Below are 21,148 nucleotides of genomic sequence, written 5' to 3'. Positions count from 1 at the left end.
TTGGAAGTGCAGCAGTATCAACTACAGCTGGTAAAGGAGAGTAAACTTTCAGATATTGGCAGAGCTGATAGTTTTGAGGCCTCAGGGGGCAAGTCTTCTCAGTGTGACCTGGTTAATAATCTCTGCCTGCTTCCCAGGTTTAGTGAGTCTGATCCAGATTCATTTTTTTCTCTGTATGAGGGGATAGCAGATGCTCAAGACTGGCCGGACTCAGACAGAATGATGCTGCTACAGTGTGTTCTGACTGGAAAGGCTCAGGAGGCCTACTCTGCTTTAAGTGTAGCAGAAAGTAAGGTTTATGACACAGTGAAGGCAGTGGTGTTAAAAGCGTATGAACTTGTGCCACAGGCATATTGCCAGCATTTCAGATCTAGGAAGAGGCTGGATAATCAGACCTACTCTGAATTGGCCCGTGATATGACTTCCCAGTTTAACCGCTGGTGTGCAGCATCTGAAGTTGATACATTTGATGATCTCTGCAACCTGGTGGTACTGGAACAACTTAAAAACTCTGATGAGGCTGATGGCTGATGAGTATGTTCTAACAAAGAGAAGTTTCTGTGACACAACAGAAATTAATTATTTTGTCATAGAAATGACACTTATTCTAGGCCAGGAAAGGTAAAAACAGCTAACGAGGCAGATCTGCAAAAGTGGGTGGAGTTCAGCAGTCAATTCTGACACCTGAGGCAGAACCTGCTCAGAAAAAAACAGCGGAGCCTGAAAAACTAATGAAAACAGCGCCATGTGATGTCACCATTAACAACGTTAATCCTCAGACAGATAACTGTGACGTTACTATAGTAACAAGTTTCAGGCTAACTGTCTCAGAGTAGGGATGGGCAATACCACACTTTTAGGATTCGATACGATACTGATACTTTTTCTTGCAATTTCATTGATATTGATACCAATACTGATAATTTCTTTTTGGCAATTTTTTCCAGTCAAAATATTGTCAAATAACTGTCAAATAATCCAAATTGCAATATGGCTGAATCTGAATCACAAGAAGCTGCAGTTATTTTATTTTATTTTTTTTAAGTTTGTGATAAACAGTATTATAATTAATCAAATATGAAAATCATGTTACAGATTAAAACCAATATCACAACATCACAACTGTAATGTTTTTTCCAATGGAAAAAATAAAACTGTCATGCAAAGATGAAAAATCCCCAAAAATTGTATCTCATATTTACTTATCTTTTTTACTCTGAGCCAGAAATGTTCAAATTCAGTAAATGTATTTTTATGGTGTGGAAATCAAGATGACTTAATTCCTCTCTGTAGAAGCTTTTGCCTCTTACTTATTCACATAATAAAATAAGGATTTCATACCTGGCTTAATCAGGTGTTCAGACTTCTGAAAATAAATGTATATTCACACATATACGTTTTGCAAAATATCAGTAAACATTACTAAAACCAATGTCTGTTTTAAGTAATCAACAACTCGACTATACTGGATATAAATATCCTCTTCACCTGAAGTATGTTGTGTTAAAATTAGATTGTGATCATAAAGATTCAGGAACAGACACAACACAAGCGTTGTCTTTATCACTACACTGGCAAAGGCAACAGTGCTGTCTGTACCTGGATACACTTGGCCTTTTTGAAAACTCTCCAGCAAGGTCTTTTGGTGGACAGTGGGTGGTGCAGGAGACTGAACTTTTTCAGCAGCTTGTCTTTTTCCAAGCTTAGTGTGGCTCTCGGGATGTGTGGTCTTCAGGTGTTTGGTTAAATTGGTTGTGTGGCTGCTGTTGTGAAAAATAACTTGCATTCGTGTTGGCTGTGCAGAGTGCACTGTCGGCTGAGTGGCTCATGTCTCAAATTTCCTTGTCACGTGACACGGGCCACTGGGGCCAGCGCAATATGCTGCCAGGTACGGGGGTGTCTCGACACATAGTAATTGAAGTAAGCTATCTTAAACAGTTGAAAGTGATGCATGCCAATTCTTATTTGTTAGTTAATACCGATATTTGTTTAAGGAAATCTATGCCAAATGTGTAGCGTGTGAGTATCGTTATATCGATACCACAGGATCGATACGCCCATCCCTAGCTCAGAGTATATGAACGGCTCCAACTAAACAGGTGATGTAAAAAGGCCAAGGGATTGTGAATAGAGCTGTATGATAGACTGCTTTTTTTTTTTTTTTTTTTTTTTTTTGCGATAGGTTCACTTTATTTATATTTATTGAATTTCAAAAATTTGCACTCCCACTTGTGTCACATTATACATGTCAGCTTTTAATTAACATTGAGTGGCTGATACAACATGGCAAAGAGTTATACTTTATCCTTATTAACATATAATTTCTTGGAGTCACTTTTCTTCCACTCTACAGTCCCCAATTTTGATTAGATATGTCCTATATGAAAGAGGTTGCTTTGGTGACTCCAGTTAATATTCCACGTGGTTAACCCAACTCCACTGACTGGTTGTGTTCCTTCAGCAAATAGTCTTGATTGTACCCCAATGTTTCAGAATTGTAATACTGCCACTAGTCCCCAAAATGTACCAAAAACAGCCAAAATTAGATGGGAGCACCTTCATGTGCTTGTGCTCTGTGTTTGCACTTCCACTTGAATTTTGGTGCCTTTAATTTCCTAAGTGATACTTCAAATATCCAAAATCAAAGAAATTTGGTTGTAATAATTGGTGACCATTGGCAACCCAGCTCGAGCAGTCTAGAACCCTAACAGAGCTGAACATTTTAAAACCGCAGTGCAAAGTTCTGCTGACTCACCAGGCCTTACTCTGACTCAAGTGAGAGGTTGAGTGATTGGCCTCGGCTTCCAGTGGAGAGGAAATGTACCATTACCATCCTCAAGTCAGTCCAAATGAACAAATTTGATGCTGACAGTGGTGCTAGAGGAGAGTCCAATATTCATACAGCATATTTGATACAATAACATAAAATACAATGAGTTTCACAAAGGTTGAAAAATGCAAAGTGGCTTGCTGGATTGAACAGGACAGGGACTTCTGCTTTGAAACACCATATAACAGGCATGTCCAAACTATTCCATAACGGACCATGTGTCAAGAGCACACAAATCGACTAATCAACTGTCTGAAGACTGAGATCAGTTGATTAAATGAGTCATGCCTGGTGTGCTTCTGCTTAGTTGGAACGAAAACCTGCAGCCACATGGCCTTTTATAGAATAGTTTAGAAATCCCTGCCATAGAACCATTGGCGGTCTTAAGCATCTGGGGACCCAAGCTACCCCCCAAAACCAGGTTTCTTGTATCAATAATGGTATCATTTGATTTCAAAATGCACTTTCAGCATGATGGACAGCTCAACATAGAAATAATCCAAACCATCCCCATGACCTCGCCCGAGAAGCCTTATGAGCAAACACTGGTCCCCACTAGATAGCACTGTGTGTTATGTATTAGCAGACATAAAACCAGCTTAAACAATTCCCTCGGCATATTTTGCTTGGTATGGAAAGTAGATTGAAAAGTGTCTGAAACTATTGGTAGTTTACAATGAATTGTGCTTTGGCGTTCTTTCAGCACCATGGACAGCTCATGTTGGGATTCAATTGAAATTGGTGAAACATAGATAATACCACCAATGCATAGAGCATAGAAATATCAGCCTTCAATGAGCCTCCAAGGAAATGGGACGCACCCATGTGACTTCAAATATTAAATCACCCAAATACGTCTTAGCAGAAAGATTTGGGCTGTAGATCTCATTCCTCATTATCACTGATAGCAGGAGAACATGCTTTGCCTGAATGAAAGCAACATGATTCAAACTGGTTAAAAACTTAACAACTCTTCTTCTTTTGCAAGGTCAGCCAAATATCTGTGCCTTCAAAATGAGTACTGTCCTTGTTTAACCATGACATATGGCTATGACTGCTATGACATCACAGCCCCAGAGAATTCTGGGAGTTTTTTTCATGAGAAGCAATGCAAGCCTAATGGACAGAGTGCAAGTTGCTTGACTAACCTGTGTGGACTTTATTTGTGTAGATGTGCGTCCATTATAATGTAAGTGTGGAAAAATGATTCTTCTTTATAATTTGGCTGGTGACATGTGCTTTGTTTTACCGTTTCATATCAGCATTAGGCGCTTGTATGCTACATTTCCCTTTACTAACCCATGCGGTTTGAGGAGATTTAAATGCAGACAATATTACCAAATTCCTACTATAGAAGTTATTATTAATCTGTATAGTTCGATATTGTGTGGTGTTTCATTGCTAGTTTGAGTAATTTAAGAAGTTTATTGTTTAATTGAAAGGAGGTCATTTAAAGTCTGTAGCAGCATTTGACCAACAGAGGGCAGTGTGTATCCATGTAACAGGCCACAGAGGCAGTGGAACTAATGTTTGTCTAATATGCAGTAGTGTAACTAGCTGCCTATTGCTGCCTGTTGTGTTTGATTATTACACTGATGTTTAATGATGGCAGCCTCTGTAAGGTTTAATTTGTTGATATTAAGGTTATGTGACCAATTTATTTAATATGTTAGTTTGGATGTAAATATGATTTACCGAGGTAACGTATGTCTGAACTTTGGTTTTATTTCCCTTTTCAGAACCACATTATCACAAGTTTAGTCAACTAAGCCCTGTTGTGAATAAGAGCTCTGTGCTTTGCCGTGCCTCCAATTTGACTGAATAAAGTGCCATAAAAGAATACTGGGATCCTGTCAAATGCATTCTGACTGATGCACCTAGGCGAATATCCATCTCCGCACCAGTTCATACAGTCCAACTAATTAACTCCACTTTAGGTGATATTAACGGCATAATGTGTAAAATGCTGCAGTGCTGTGTGTTTTATCAGCTGATGTTACAAAACATCAATTTAAGTCACTCAGATGTTTCTCATTCAACAGACATGAAGAGAGAGAGTGAGGCATTCAACAAAAACATGATGCTACTGAAGCTGAATATAACTACTTAACTGTATAATACTATATAACTTGTAATTACTATAAATATAGTTCAGAGAATAAGTTAACTATATAACATAGACTGAATGGTTTAACCTGTGCAATCTAATTTAATCCAATACAGCAGCTCTGCTATAAATTCTACATTTATGAAGCTTAAATACATTTTTTGAGAAGAAGGTGAAATTTCTGCTTTATGTTCATTATTGAGTGATTGTGGTGTATTAGGGTGCATTATACTGAAAGGTGTTCCTAATATTTTGTCCACTCCATTAACATACATGAGGAGGACAAAATATTAAGAACACCATTCAATATAATGCACCCAAGTACACCACCACCACTTAGTATGACCTCAGTAATAAACAAAGTAGAATTATCACTTTTTTGACAATGTCAACAAAAGCTGAATATGTATAAACTTCAAAAAAAAGCAGAATTTATAGCAGAGCTGTTGTATTGGGTTGAATTATATTGTACAATAATGAAGTTGTTCAGAGAATAAGGGCCCATCTTGCGGTCGGCGCACAGCGGATGGCACATGTGGCGCATGTGTCATTTTCTCGCCTTGGGCCCACGTTGTCTAAATAGTAAATGCACGTGCACCAGTCTGTGCACCTATGGGCGTGTTGGTCTCAAAATGAGGTGTGGTCAGGTTCATTGGTGGCGTCTTGCTATTTTGGGGCAGAGGAAAGCGATTGCACTACTGACCAAAAAAAAAGAGGTCTAAAGTCACTGGAGCATATTTCACTGTTTAACCCTTTTATGGTCTCCGGTTTTTTGTTACACAGGGAGTCCTGCTGGGTTTGGTGGACCCATCACATTTTGAGGCTTTTAATTCAACATAATCAAACCTTTTTTTTGTTAAAATACAGATCTTTACTTCATCCCAATTGCAACAACACATATGTTAAAATTGTTCCCTTTACCTTCGTTAAATCATGTTTATGAATAGAAATGTCACTCATTTATTGTTTATTTTTTTAATTAAAATGCAAGAAAATAATTAAATGCATCATAAAGCAGGCATTCTAGTTCATAATCATTTCGGGCTTTCGATGCTCCTGGTCACAGAGTCCCCCGTCCCTGTGCAGTGTACTCATGAGCACCACATTTTTCCCTTTCTTTGGTACATATGATACCAGGTTCATGTCAGTCGTGTCAAACTTTGATGACTGGACAGGTCTGTGCTCTGTTTACAGCAGCTGGGGAGGGAGCTCAGACCTGTTTTTGCGTCTGTTCCCACCATAGTCAGCTTCCGCTTTAGCAGCTCCTGTCCCAGCTCGTTCAATGTGAAAAAATTGTTGCACATGATGTTGTGTCCAGAAAGTCCCTGAACCATATCGAGGACCATTCTCCTGCCTTGATTTTTCTCAGGGGCTCCTCCATTGCGCTTGCCCGTGTAGGACCTGCAAGTTCCATGCTTAAGATGAAGCAGCATCACAGCCAGCCCAAATCTTTATACCATATTTGGCGGGCTTAGAGGGTAGATACTGCCGAAATGGGCAGCGGCCCCAAAATGGCATCAGCTGCTCATCAATGGTGACATTGATAGTGACAGGGTTGTAAAACAGGGGGAGACGTGCCACCCACTTGTCCCACACAGTCCTGATGGCAGCTTGCTTGTCTCTCTGCCGTCGAGCTGGTCTATCATTACGGTCATCAAAATGGATGGTTTTTGAAATTATTTGGAACGTTTTCAGAGACAAAAAGTTCTCTGCAAGTTTCTTCATCCCACAAGGATTCTGTGGCCTCACCTTCGGACCTAAAAACACCAGCAAGGATAAGAACTCCAAAGTAAGCATCCAGATCAGTTACGTCCATAACCTTCCACCTCTCTCCAAAAACTCTGCTTCCTTCTAATTGGTGCAATCCAGGATGATTTTCTTGAATAGGGTATGGCATGAAAAGGTCAAAAGAAGACTTGAGGTTTTCTGCATGAGTGACTGCCAAGTGTGTAGGTCCTGGTATCATTCGAATCACATTGGCAGCTATGCAGGGGGGGTTCCTTTCTTGAGCAAGAAGACCATTCAGTTCTGTCATTTTTAATTAATTGTAAATGTACTGTTCTCCCTGTGTGTTGTGTGCTTTGTGTACGTTAACACATTTTAACAGTCAGCCAAACTCAGGTACACTTGAGCCAGGATCGGAGCGTCTTGCTCCCTTTATTTCCTTAGATTTAATAGTAATACCACGAGTGAAACTGCAAATGAAAAACAATACAAAACCTTAGCGACACACTATAAAGAAAACTAATGAACAGTAATAATATTTAAAGAATAGCTGAAAAACGACACAGCACAAAACAGGCGTTTACCTTAACAGTCGGCTGAGATACACTGTTGCTAAGCAACGCTCACTTTACACTTTCTTATATACAGTCTATGACTTTACATTAGCTCACAAATTACTTTTAACTTCTTGTTTGACTTAAGTTAGTTAATAAACATCACACATTACAATACTAAACTCATTAACTTATCATTACATATTATATATTACTTCAAATTAACAAATTTACAGCCATTGCTTTCGTGAATATGACAAAGACGATTCAGATTGACCAGCCGTCTTTCTTATTGCTGGTTGCTACGTTACTGTTACGTTATAAACCGTTATGTAGCCATAACTCATTCATTTTGGTTTACTTATTATTGTTGACTAATGAATGAATGTGCACAGCATGGAATCATCTATTTATGAGTTTCAAGTATGAGCTCAGAAAAAGCAGTGGAGCAACCGATTTACAGACTGTACACATAACAAGGTCCATATTCTATGTATCATGTTTTCTCTTTGTTTTATCTCATTTATTGATCTTATTGTGTTTGTACATGTTTTAATGTTCATTTTGTCTTTTTGATGTGAAACACTTGGTGCATATAATTTCATTAGTTGTAAAGCACTTTGAGCTGGATTTTTCACATGAAAGTTATTATTTCACTCAATCATTTTTATGATTATTATTGTTATTATTATTATTATTATTATTATTATTATTATTATTATTATTAGTAGTAGTAGTAGTAGTAGTAGTTGTATCCTTAATTCAGTTAATTCATTATTATTCAGAAATAAGTTTATTATTATTGAAAAGAATGTTATTTATTTACTCGTTAATTATATTACATGATGATTAATATTCAAATGGTAAAATGCAGTTAAAAGTAAGATTACATATACATGAGTCAGTTGTATTGTATGTGTTATGTTACAGTATGAGACCACAAGGTGGCGCCTCATTCGTTTACATGTCAGTTTTACGACAGGTCAGAGGGCAAACCAGAAGAAGAAGAAAAGTGTTCAGTTGAGAAAAAGTAGCCGTTTGTAGCAGTTAGGCCGATGTGATGTTTGTGAATACATATTTTCGTCAGTAAAACCACTGAAACGACATCGAGGAGTCCTGCCTCATTTTTATCAGAAGGTTGCGGCTAAGTTCCCACAGTAGTAGTAATAATGGAAGAAGTTGTAGAAGTAGTAGTAGTAGTAGTAGTAGTAGTATTATATATAAATTATTGCATTTGTTATCCAGAATATTCTTTTCAATCATAAGGTTCTTGTCTTGTCAAGTATTGTCTGGTTGGTAATCCACCCTTGATACCCACTGGCTACATGTCATACTGTGGCTGTGTCCCAATCTGGTCCTAATTGCGAGGCTGCATCCTCGAAGTGCGCATTTAGAGGCCGATTACGTCACAACGCCGCGCGAAGGCTGTCCCAATTCGAAGACTCCTTCAAATGCAGCCTTGAAATGCGGCCTTCTTTTCCCTCTTTTTCGAGGATGCACCGCTACTATCCTTCGCGGCCTCCCAAATCCCAAGATCCTTTGCGCGGCGCTGTTCAGTGCCGCGAAAACACAACAATGGCGACACCAACAGGTGAAGACTTTTCATTCAAGTGTAAGTATTGGTTTGTTTTATTTAATTATTTTTACTTATTACTACTTATACTTTTATACTTTTACTAATTACTTATATTTTATTACTTGACTTATATCTATATCTATATCTATCTATATATATATATATATATATATATATATATATAGAAATGGACTAAGATGAACAAATTTAGATTTTAATAAAGAGCTACTTTTGGGATTATCACTATTATATGTTATACTTCATTATTATCATTATTATGATAATTTTTTGCTATATTAGAACCCTTTTGTCTGTTGACATAGTATAAAAAAAAACATGTTTTACATTACATTTTGTTTTATTTTTGTTTTAGGGAGCAAGGAGCAAACCGAGCTCCTGATTAAACAAAGAGGGGAAAATGACCATCTATTCACGGGGGCGAAAAACTTTTTGTACATCTTTGCATCCCTGTGTTGATGTGATCTTGTGTTTACCTTTTCTCTTGCTTCCCTCTGTGTTTAGAGCAATACTGGAAAAGATTGGGCTGGAGGGGAAGGTCCAGCCCTACCAGGCCAAAAAAAAATGGGACAATTTAAAAAAATATATATAAAGTAGGTAGCCTACAGGTTTGGATTAGTTTTACTGTTACTAAATACTTTTGCTGAAAATTGCTGACATGATTGATTTCCACTGCCTTAGGATTGCAAATATCCAGGGACAGGGGAGGGGGTCAGCGGCAAGCCCACTGCTGGCACTTGGCCGTGGTTTGTCCTCATGGATGAGGTACTGGGGCAGAGGCCATCTATTGCCCCCCCTGTCCTCATTGCCTCCATCCGTGAGGACACACCAGGGCCAAGTGCCGCAGTGGGTGAGCAGGAGAGTGAAGAGGAGGAGGAGGAGGAGGAGGAGGAGAGCCAGCCAGGGAGCAGCAGGGACCAGCCAGGGCCCAGGAGTAAGAGGAGGAGGAGGGAGGATGACCTCCTTGACCTCATAAAGGAGGACATGAGAAGGCAAAATGAGGCAGAGGAGAGGAGGGAGCAGGAGGGGTACTTCGAGGATGCAGCCTCGCAGTTGGGTCGGAATTGAGACACAGCCTGTCTTTCATTATTAGACCTGTTTTCATTTGCTTCCCAAACAAAAAAGTCCTACAAGTCAACTCAGTATTTATTCATTCAGGGTGGATTCATTTATTATTATAACTGTGAAGGAGAAGATCACTGCCGATTCCTGCAGCAGTCCTCACAGTTGTTTGCAGTCCAGCAAACAACTGCTTAAGCTTAATAAAAGCATAGATTACATTTAGTTCACTTGGAAAAAAACAAAAAGGATGTAGTCAAAGCATGTTTATTGTCTGATCACTGATTGTTGTGCTGCTGAGTTCAGGTGTGCAGCTTCTGTTGTGCAGTGAGGACGAGATGATAATCTCCTCATCACATCTGAACAGGCTTCCTCTGTAATGGTGAACAGCACAGAGTTGGATCAGGTTAAAACTGAGCGTAATAACAAAGAGTGAAACAATCAGTGTTTGTATGCCTGTGTGTTATATTCTTAATGTGCTCAGGAGGACACTCACAGCACTTGTAGAGTGTGTTGAGCCTGGCAATGTCATTTCTGCTCATCTCCTTAGCGTTACCAAAGCTGACGTTGGAGTTAGGGATGGGGACCATGGTGGGCTGGTTGTTCTTGGAGAAGGCGTACCTACAGCAGAACACATAGCAGGTAGACTGAACCGCAGCACATCCTGCTCACACAACACTAGGCTTTACACAATCAGGATTTTTGGGGCCGATCACCTATTAGTGAGTTTAAATAAACCAATCACCGATCCGATCACGTCTTCTTTGTCCACGATCCGTTTCTTAAACTCGGCATGCTCCTCCTTGTGTTCCCCATCCAGGTACATTTGTGGTGTTGAAACATTTTGCAGATGCTTCCCCACAAGGTACTTTAGTGTTGCACAGATTGCGAATAGCTTGTTTTATCTGTCTGCCCACAACACCGACATGTTTGTTTGAATCCGACAGCTAATGATTCAAGATTCAAAAACCTGTCTATCACATCGTGACAGGGCTCAAAACTAAGGATTCAAACAAACATGTCGGTGGTGTGGAACTGAGTAAATGAGACAGATAAAACACAAGCCATCTGCAATCTATGCAACGGGAGCATCTGCAAAAAGTTTCAACACGACAATGACGACATTGATCGGAACAGCGAATTAAGACATTACAACCGATCTCACAAATTACATGAAATGCAAAATATCGGCCAATCCAATATAGCCAATCAGATCGGCAGAAAGCCTACATAACACACATGTATGATGACACAGTGCAGGGCTGTGTGTGGACATTGAAGCCAGTTCTTCTCACCTGTGGTACTGCATGACAGAGTTGTAATCGTAGGGAGTGCCTTGGTTAAGAGTGGCAATCTTCCTGAAGTTGTGCTCCATTCCTAAAAGAAACACAAAGGAAGAAAAGTTCATCTGTGTTTCTTTGGAATTCAGAAAGGAGTCCAGTTGCTGCAGAGCTATAAACTTCAGTGTCGAGAGTTTTATATTCAGAAAACCACATTTAAACAATGATCATCTTCTTCATGTAAGTGTTGTGCCATCATGTGCTGATCGGGATCTTTTTAAAGATTTAAAGACTTACTCACAGCTTATTTTTTGAACCATAAGTGTATTGTTGTGGATTTTCTGAACTTAACAGTCATGATAAAAGTATGAACTTGGGAAACTTGGTCTTGCCCAATAACTTTAAATACTAGTTTGAATTGTCTTAAAATAGACATCTGGCAGAAAGGATTGATCAAACAACATCAGCACAGTATAAAAATCTCCATTGAGTGAATGTTTTCAGTTCTGCATATGTTAGCAAAAGACGGTTCACCATGTTCATCATCTTTAGCATGCTAGCATGTTGACATTTGCTATTTAGAAAGACCTTAAATGTAATTTGGAGTTTTGCAAGATTGCAAGATATGACTAAAGGGTTGTATTATCAGTGTGATTGTTCCCAAAGTTTAGTCATGAAATATATAACCATGTCTTTTGTGATAATGAATCTATTTGAAGGTACTGTCAGCAGGGTTTAAGATGGGTCTAAGATGACATCCTCCATTACCAGACTGGACGTTTTGCAGCAGGACTCTGATGTGGTTGTCCCTGTCAGAGCGGGTCTGTTCATGGTTGAATCCCAGAGCGTGGAGCAGCTCATGCTGGATGGTTCCATGGTAAAGACATCCACTACGAGCCAGAGATACCACCTGCTTACCACCACCACGACCAACGTAGGAATAGCAGCTGGACAGAATGAGAGAAAAGTTGTAGAGCACTGACATAACCTTTCAACTCAAACTGAGTTGAGCATTGGTGTCGGTTTCCTACCCGTTCTGGGACTCAATGCTCAGCCAGTCACGGTCGCTGCTTCTGCTGGGCCTGAAGCGGATACAGGAGAAGGAAGAAAAGGATTCCAGTCCACGGGTGATGATGGCCTTCTCACGGGAGGCTAGCAGTGAGACACCACACATCATTTAGCTTTTAACCATCTCACAGTATAAAAAACTGAGCACTGTAACATACTGACCCCAATATTAGACAGTATTCAATTCAATTTCTTTTCTAAAAATAACATTTATACCACATTATATTATATAATATATATATATATTATATTATAAGACAATTACATGTTCATAACAGATCTTTTTGTGAATGGAGAGAGTATTAGTGTAACAGTCCCTACAGAGAGTGTTGTCTTCTGGGTTGTTTGTAGCCTCAGTGTTGCAAGGTTCACTAGTTTCTAGTATTTTAGAGTTAGTCAACCCTCAGACTGCTTAGTGTGTCCAGTTTAAAAATCTTTCATATGAGCACTATGGCAACAACTACTGGATGATGGCAGATGGTAAACATTAAGCTAACAGTAGCACATGAGCAGACTTGGAATACATGTAAAGGTGTTACATAATTAAGACACTGTAGCTGAAATTATTTTGAAGTAGTCAGTTTTTTCTTGGATTACGTTACCGATTACATTTTATAACACATTTAAAAAAAAAAAAAAACCAGACCAAGCTAAACGGTCTAAATGTGTTAAATTCTATTTATTTTCATATATCAGACAAAAATGTCTTATTTTAAAAATGATATGCCATGATGATGACCTCAAAAGAAAGTCTGAAAAGTTCCGACAGCCAGAGAAAGTCATACAGACTGCTATAAGAGTCTGAGTATTGGGCCTCATGGGCCTCCGTCTGACACTTACAGAAGTGATTGGTGATGTAATAAGGAATGTAGACCTTCCCATCAGTATATTTGCCCCACATGCAGCCTCGGCTGGTGCAAGGGTCGGCGTTCCTTTCGGCCTCGCTGTCAACGGCGATGTCCCCTTCTGTCAGGATGGGTTCATCTTGGGAACGCACTGAAACACATCAAGCAGCCCGTGTAAACCTGTTGAACTGCTACTGATAAATTTAAGAGAAGAAGAGGAACATGAAGACTGCAGCAGGTCACACTCACTCAGATTACTGTTGGCTCTTTCCAGAAGTTCAGAGACCGAAAGCTCTCCTAAGTCCTCCTCTGCAACGTACTCTGCTCAATGACATCATCAACAACATCAAACAACATTTCATTTAGACACTTTAGTAAAAATACTGGACAATACAATATTAATACAATTAGAATAGATTGCATACCTGCCTGCATGTTCCATGGAGGGATTAGAGAAGAAAAATAAACATGTATTAGAAATGAATAGAAACACATGACATGAAATAACAGCTAAAAGCTAATAGAACTCTTCAACCAAAGAACCATATAGAGTCTTATAGTGACTGATAAGGAAAACAAGCTTAGAGATACACTTTTTAGCTTATATCATGGAAACTAAAGTATTGCATAGATATATCACCCACATGGTCAAATCACCAACTGTGAGGAAACCTGCCTGCAAGTGCTGGTGAACAACTAAAGCCACTGTCCTTCTGGACATGCATATGTAAATCTGTTTGTTTAAAACTCAGTTGAGGTGTGAATAACAGTATGATCCTACCTGATTGTCTGCCCAACAGGAGGCAGACAGCAGCAGCAGAGTCAGAGCTGAGAATCTGAAAACAGACATGCGATCCATCCTGACAGACCTGCTGGACACAGACAAGAATCACTTACTGTTTCTTTCCTCTGAGTGGAAGCTGTATCATAAACAATATTGAACCAAAACACATACAGCTTCATCTGAATACAGTAAGAGACAGAGCACATGTTCCTGTTACATTCTGCTACAAACATTTGCAGCTGAACTCACCTTGAGTCCTCTGTGTGCAGCTGAGGTTTGTCTGCAGGTTTTTAAACATGTTCAACTGAGTCAATAAGTCCAAATATGGATTATCAGAGTACTGATAAACCCAAAGAATCAGCTAAACTCACAGGCTTATCAGTCATATACTGTGAAGACACATATGCAGACACACCCCCAATACGATACTGGTGGGAAAAGGACACTTGTTCCATTTTTCATCATACTGTACAAAACACATGGATTACATATGTTAAAAACATTTTCTGTTCCCATGGTTTGTACTCAAGATTGAAATGTTTAACACGTTAATTTCTATACACCATTCATTTGACCTCTGCAGTTCTAAACATGAATGACTTCATTATAAATCTGTGTTTTCATAAGATTGGTGAACTTAGAGTAAAACACCAGCACAGGTGAACAAAACAAAGCAACGCCTGTCCACCTTGTACTAAAGACAATGTACAACACCATAGAAGCATTTTACAATCTAATGCAGTCTCTTACAACAGGGGTTCTCAACCTTTTGCAAGCTGGGCCCCCCCAAAGCTGGTTCATTGCAGTTGGGACCCCCCCTCCCCCCGGTGTCACCCTCCCTCGCGGCCCCAACCCCACTACACCACCTTGCATAGATAGATAGATAGATAGATAGATAAAATAATAGATTTGTTATTTTTAGGCCCACACTATTATTATTATTATTAGCCTATTATTATTATTATTATTATAATTATTATTATTATTATTATTATAATCATCAGGTAGGCCTATCATCATTACTAGGCTATTGTTATAACTGGCAGTAGCACCAGACTTCTAATGTGAGCTTGCAGGCATTATTATTATTATTATTATTATTATTATGAGTAGTGATATCCCTATTATCATTACTAGGCTAGCTATATAATTATAGTTACATGCTTTGCTGTTATTATTAACATTATTATTAGTAGTAGTAGTAGTAGTATTACTATTATTATTATTATTATTATTATTATCATAGGCCTATTATCATTACTAGGCTATTGTTATAACCGGGAGGTAGGCGATGTTAATGTGAGACCTGAGCCTGCTTTGCCTTGCAAAGATCCTCAATTCTTGGTGCAATGTCTGATAAACATAGCCTCAAATCATCCTCAATTTGTGCACGATTCCGGTATTTCGTTTTGAGTGCAGTCATTTTCGAGAAGCCTGCCTCACACAAATATGTCGACGCGAAAGGGAGGAGAATCTTCAATGCGACGTCACAGAGTTGAGGGTATTCCTGCATCAATGCTGCCCAGAATGACGAAAGAGGGCAGGAGGTGAAACGTTCCTTCAGCCTACTGTCACTCTTCAGCTCAATAAGCTGTTCCTGCATGTCAATTGACAGCTCGTTTGCTGTGCACACAAATGGATCTCGAACCCACGCGAAAGAGCGATAATCCTCTTTGAAATACGTCGCAAATTGTTGTCTCATTGCAGACAGGTGCTCAGACGCTGACTGAAATAAAGAGGTGAAATCGTGTGACGTGCCTGCATCAGTGATAAAGTCTGCAAGGCTGGGGAACATGTCGCAGTTCCCTCGACTGATCATGGGGATTTTCGCGATTTGTTTTTAATGATTTTTTTTTTTATTTTTATGATTTTTCCCTCCATCCTGTTGCCTACTCGCGCCCGCTCGCGCCCCCCCCCCCTCCCCGGAGAGTGTTCCACCGGTTGAGAAACACTGTCTTACAACATCACTACAAGTTACTACAGCTGGATTCAGCTCCTCTTCTCATAATTGGAGCAGTCCATTTATTGTGTTTTATGTTTCTTTATTTTATCTGTCCCTATAGAGAACCTTTTGTTTATGTTCCCAGAGCATCAAAGGCTCAATATTATTTTTAAAGTATAGATAATGACATGAAAGAAAATAGAAATAAATGAATTGAACAATAATCTGTAAAATAATTTTAAAAAATGAACTCAATATTATGACTTGTTTTTTCATTATTTTTTTTATTAATTCATGTCACGTTCATGACTGTGACTAATCACTTCTCCCTCACCTTTCATCCAATCACATGGTGCCTTCCTCTTAAGATAGCAAGTTTAACACTTTCTGCTGGATTCAGCCATTTAGCTCCCGATTGTTAGTGCAACAATCATGTCAAAGTCATTCTGAATCAACAGTCTAGTTGCTGCTAGATACAGATACAGAAACTCAACTTCTACTGGTATTTAGTTTGATGATATTGTACATGCTTCCAACTAGACCGGTGAGGTTGTGAGCTTGGTTCATTATGTAACTGAATTCCCATTGGTTTGCAGGTCTCTCCTCAGTCCATAAATTCTGGCTGTGACGTCGGCACAGTGCCAGTATGAGAGGATTGTAGGTTACATGAAGCACAGCGTTACATTAAATCTGTCAAAATAACGTAATTCAGTGACACAGCTATCATGATATTATGTCCGACTATATTACAGAAAGTGGCGACTGCATTGTACTCACTTTTATGTGTGAAATTGTTCATATTTTTATTTAGTGTTTACACTGTAGTTAGCTTCCTTAGCGCCTAAACTAAGCTAACATTTGCTAACTTTTCTTTAGAGCTGTGCCTTAAAATTGCTGTGCCTACAGACTGACCAGTGGATTTTCATGCTGTATTCAGGTACATATTTTTGTTGTGCATTTATTTATCATATTTTATTAATGAATAGTGCCAGTATGAGAGGATTGAGCCCAAGAGCTGTGCCTTAACATTGCTGTGCCTACATGACTGACCAGTGGATTTTCATGCTGTATTCAGGCAATAAACGGTCAAAAGTTGAAGAGTGTTGGTCCATACTTCACACAACACAACACAGACTGAAGGAGACTGAACAACAGTTACAATTACTCAGCATCAAAGTGAAGAGTCAGTGTTAACAGCAGCAGTTAGCTGATCCATTCAGTTACCTCAGCAGCATTGTGACTCTAAAGACACACAACTCTATGAAGAAGATGCTCAAGCCAACAGGAGCTAGTTAACACTGTTATTATATATCATCACTCAGAGTCTGGCCTTCAGAGCAAGGCCAGAAAAAAGGCTTATCAAGTACATTACATGCTACATTGTTTACACCCATGTGTGTTTATCTAACAGCTTCACTGCACCCTGTCCATGAAGGTGAATGAAATGAAATGTGAATACTGCTGATCATCTGCATTTACTGTTCAGCTGTTGTCACGGTTTATTTTTCACTGCAATAACATTAGGCTGCACATTTGTATATGTGCACCTAAAGATGAGCAGATACTGTAGGTTTTCATTAACCTTCAACTAGTGTGTTAACTCACACTACACTTTTAACTGCACTGTCTACACAGCCGAACCCACCACTTCTATACCTACTTTAAGTTTGATCAACCAGTCACAGTGTGGGTGCTGAAAACTAAACATCAGCTGATTTTGTTCAATGACAATTTCAACAACGTTTTATTCTAAAAAGATGGCCGCATCCTCAACAATGTTGACTTAAAAGATAAAGGCAGTGTGAAAAATACAGATCAGCAGCTGGCTGAAAGATGTTTTCTTTCTGGTCCAGTAATATTAAATCAAGTTGAGTACAGTCTATAGTCTTAAGAAGGTCTTTTGACATAAGCCATGTGTGAAAAAGAGGAACTGAGGATGAGAAACTGTTCAATAAAGAATTCTGACCCCCTCAAACTAATCACCGAATGACAACTGATCTATGGGAAATTCATCCTTATTCTTTAATTAGCTCTGTTGCTGTCCTCAGGTTAATATTTTTATATCAGAATTATGGATATTTTTCATCTAATTGACCGAAACTCACATGGATGGTTCCATTCTACATTCTTCAAACACATACATTCACACACACACGCACACACACACACTTATTATTACATTAGTGTTAGTATATTAGTAATGGCAGAGCAGATGAGACCACTAGGTGATGCAATGGAGTCAGTGTTTTCTTTTCCAGCAAATGAACATGCACACACACATAATAACAGAGCAGATATGACCACTGAATACTGCAATGGAGTCACAGTACGCACACCAAGGTTACTATAGTATCGAAATTTTCATTCATTTTTATATTTTTTATTTTGTTTTTCAGTTTGCTTTTTTATTTCAGCTTAGTTTGAGTTAGTTTAACAAGTGATTTAGGGCGCACTCACACTAGGCAATCGTACCGTGCCCAAGCACATTTGCCCCCTTAAATACGGATTATTTGGCTAGTGTGAGTGCAAGTGTACCGTGCTTGAGTACTGTACACTTCCCTGGCACGGTACACTTGGTCACACATGCGCACTAGGGATTAATATTTTTCCCATAATTAGACATTTTAAATCCCGGGAAAAGAAGCCAATTTTCCTCAATTTATGTCCATCGACATTATAATGAATAGGCTATAGGCTTAATATTAGTTTGCATCCAGCATGCTGCATGGACTTCATTTCATCTGCTGCACCGTTACCACAATTATGAAATGCTAAGTTGTCTGTGACTGTGACCCTCATAAAAGTAATATTTTAAAAATCTGTGTTATATAAACCAACGAAATTCGTTAAAGTAAGTCATGTGGCGCGAGGCCGGCTCTACGCAGGAGAAAGCACATTTTATATAAATTTTTTTTTTTTTTTTTAAAGTCCAGATCGGAGCAAGATTAAAAATCTCTCTCTATATGTCTGCCTGTGTATATGCATTTGACATTGATGTGCAGCACGTGCGTGCGCATGTTGTCTGTTTACTTTGTTTAAAAAATGAAGAAACACAAGTCAGGTGCGCTAAAGCGCAAAGAGCAAGAGCAGAGGAAGAATGTTGTGGCCGCTTGTGTTCCTCTCACCAACTTCTTCCGACCATCTCAACCCTCCACATCCAGTCAGTGTCTTGTTGCTGCTAGCCCTGCCAAGTTAGCAAGGAATGCGCAGCTAGCTCCGAGGACAAAGGTAATGAGGAGACAGGGGAAGAGGATGGTGATAGCGGCGAGGATGAGTTGAATGAGGGCACAGCTGTAGTCTGTGATGAAAGTGGAAATGATGATCATTACGATGATAATGACAGGCTGATGGAAACTTCTGCTGCGGAACACCCCCTCTCCGCCCATTTCCCCCTGAATCTGATCAATGTTCCTCCGTTTCAGATAGCACTGCAGGGCCCTCATCTGTTGATTTTCTACTTAACGTTGAGGATCAGTACCCAACGGATCCCTTCTTTTTCAAGGAGAAACCTCTCACACATCAGCTGATCAGAGCACTGATGAAGCACGGCCCATGTCAGCCAGGGCTGAAAGACAGCCACAGTTTCCCATATGATGAAGATAAAAGATGCTTCAGTCCAGTGAGGTATAAGCGCACTATAGGTCAGTCATGTTCAGTGGACAGACAATGGTTGACCAAAATGCAATAGCCTCTTTTGTAGCAGGCTGGTACATTTTATTTTTTTGGTCTTTACCGATTGTTTCCAGGTTCACAGACTGTTACCGGCAGTTAGCTCTATGCTAAAGCATCGGCTGGGCTAGGCTAGGCTACACCCAGAGGTCCGCGGGCGGCTACATCCAGCAGTTGACAGGCGCTGCGGTGTCCGTGTTTGTTAGCCTATTTTTGGGTAGTTTTTTTGTGGCAATATGGCGTGTTGTGCAGTTGATTGAACTAACCGACCGACAAAGGATTCTACGTTAGTGCTATTCCCCTCCGAGCCCGTGGTGGCATGTGAGGCCAGGAGATACGCGTCTGGATGTGTCAATAAACATCTGTATCACAACACTGGAGGATTTCCGCTCAATGATAAACCGGGCTGTGGTAGAGACGCTCGGAAATGACATCATCCAGATCAGAGGTTAGTAGGTCAACCTACAGACCCCGGATGTTGATAACATGCCACCACGGGCTCGGAGGGGAATAGCACTAATGTATCATAACAAAATATTGGTGAAATGAACTAGTTTAGCAGCAGATAATGCGTTATATAGAGGCTGCGCTTCGGTGCCCCGTGTACTCACGCGGCGCTCCACTGGAGCTAACTTCATCCGAACGACTCCAAATGACACCAAAGTTGTCTGGGTGAGTAAATGGTCGTATTTTATGCTAGAAATAAGGTCCAGGCTGTAAAAAACGGTAATTATCCTTTAAGGCTGATTTATTCTTCTGCGTCGGAGCAACGGCATCGCCCCAGTCTGTAGTTCTGTACTGTTTTTTTTTTTTTATAATCACAGCAGCAGCTCACAAAGAGAAAGTTAATGCTGTGTTATGCATCCGTTTTTCAGAGCTTTTAAAAAGTGTAGTGCTGCTCCTGCATGTAGTAGTAGCAATGATGCTACTGCTAGTACATCAGAGACAGCAGCTAGCAATACTGCACCTTTAGCATCAGCAAGCACTGATTCTCCTGCACCAGCTCCCTCCATCCCCCCAACAAGTGCTCACCCAAAGCAGCCTGCTCAGCTACTCAGTGACTTAAATGGCAATGCACTATCTCAGCCAATACTGGGTAGCTACCCAAAGCGTGCATTTGGTACAACATTGAGATCATTCAATCCTGCCTGGTACCGCACACGACCATGGCTAGAGTATTCTGTGGTGCGAGACGCCTGCTTCTGTTTCCCCAGTCGGAAATATGGCAGCGCTGTTAATGAGAGGGATGTTGTTTTTACCTTAACTGGTTTTAACAACTGAAAAGCAGCACTTGATCGAGACAAGGGGCAACAGAGGCATGTGTCCAGCAGCTTGAACTGTATGGACTCACAAAAGCAGAGAGGCAACAGGGGCAACTGTTGACTCCCTGTTGGTTGGTAAAACACAATTTGAAAAAAAACATTACTATGTCAAGAGTGTGGGCAGTGCTGTTAAGTTTCTCTGTGTAAATGAGTTGGGGCTCCGTGGGACTGCAGAAACTTTGAGGCATGATGCAGCTGACGACGACATTGCTTCAGGTCTCTTCCTAAAGCTGATGGAGTACACCTTAGAGAAGGATGAGAAGCTAGCAAGCATTGCTAAGGGTATCCCAAAGAATGCAAAATATCCATCTAAGGATATACAAAATGAAATGATAGAAACACTGGCAGACATGGTGCTTGGAGAGATCA

The 21,148-nt window shown here is 39.8% G+C and overlaps 1 protein-coding gene across 1 annotated transcript; it reads right to left on the bottom strand.

Annotated features, from left to right (window-relative positions):
• Positions 1-6,076: 6,076 nt before the first annotated feature.
• On the bottom strand, positions 6,077-13,921 carry LOC128361685 (hatching enzyme 1.2-like). Its single transcript, XM_053322225.1, has 10 exons — positions 13,844-13,921; positions 13,735-13,738; positions 13,312-13,383; positions 13,058-13,213; positions 12,181-12,301; positions 11,918-12,096; positions 11,165-11,246; positions 10,366-10,490; positions 6,424-6,694; positions 6,077-6,338 (listed from the first exon to the last, which is right to left on the bottom strand). The coding sequence occupies exons 1-10, from the start codon at positions 13,919-13,921 to the stop codon at positions 6,077-6,079; spliced, it is 1,350 nt and encodes a 449-aa protein (XP_053178200.1).
• Positions 13,922-21,148: the final 7,227 nt, after the last annotated feature.

The sequence above is a fragment of the Scomber japonicus genome, chromosome 1, assembly GCF_027409825.1.
Source record: "Scomber japonicus isolate fScoJap1 chromosome 1, fScoJap1.pri, whole genome shotgun sequence".
In the NCBI taxonomy this organism is placed as follows: Eukaryota; Metazoa; Chordata; class Actinopteri; order Scombriformes; family Scombridae; genus Scomber; species Scomber japonicus.
Note: the sequence above shows the minus strand (reverse complement) of the source record. Positions and strands in the feature narration are given on the sequence as shown.

Excerpts from the sequence above, each read along its gene's own strand:
- LOC128361685 (XM_053322225.1), bottom strand. The coding sequence starts at position 13,921 with ATGGATCGCATGTCTGTTTTCAGATTCTCAGCTCTGACTCTGCTGCTG. Across the intron at positions 12,302-13,057 it reads TTACATCACCAATCACTTCT|CCTCCCGTGAGAAGGCCATC; the intron begins GTAAGTGTCAGA and ends TCTCACTGCTAG. Across the intron at positions 6,695-10,365 it reads CAACACACTCTACAAGTGCT|GTCCGAAGGTGAGGCCACAG; the intron begins GTGAGTGTCCTC and ends TGGTGTTTTTAG.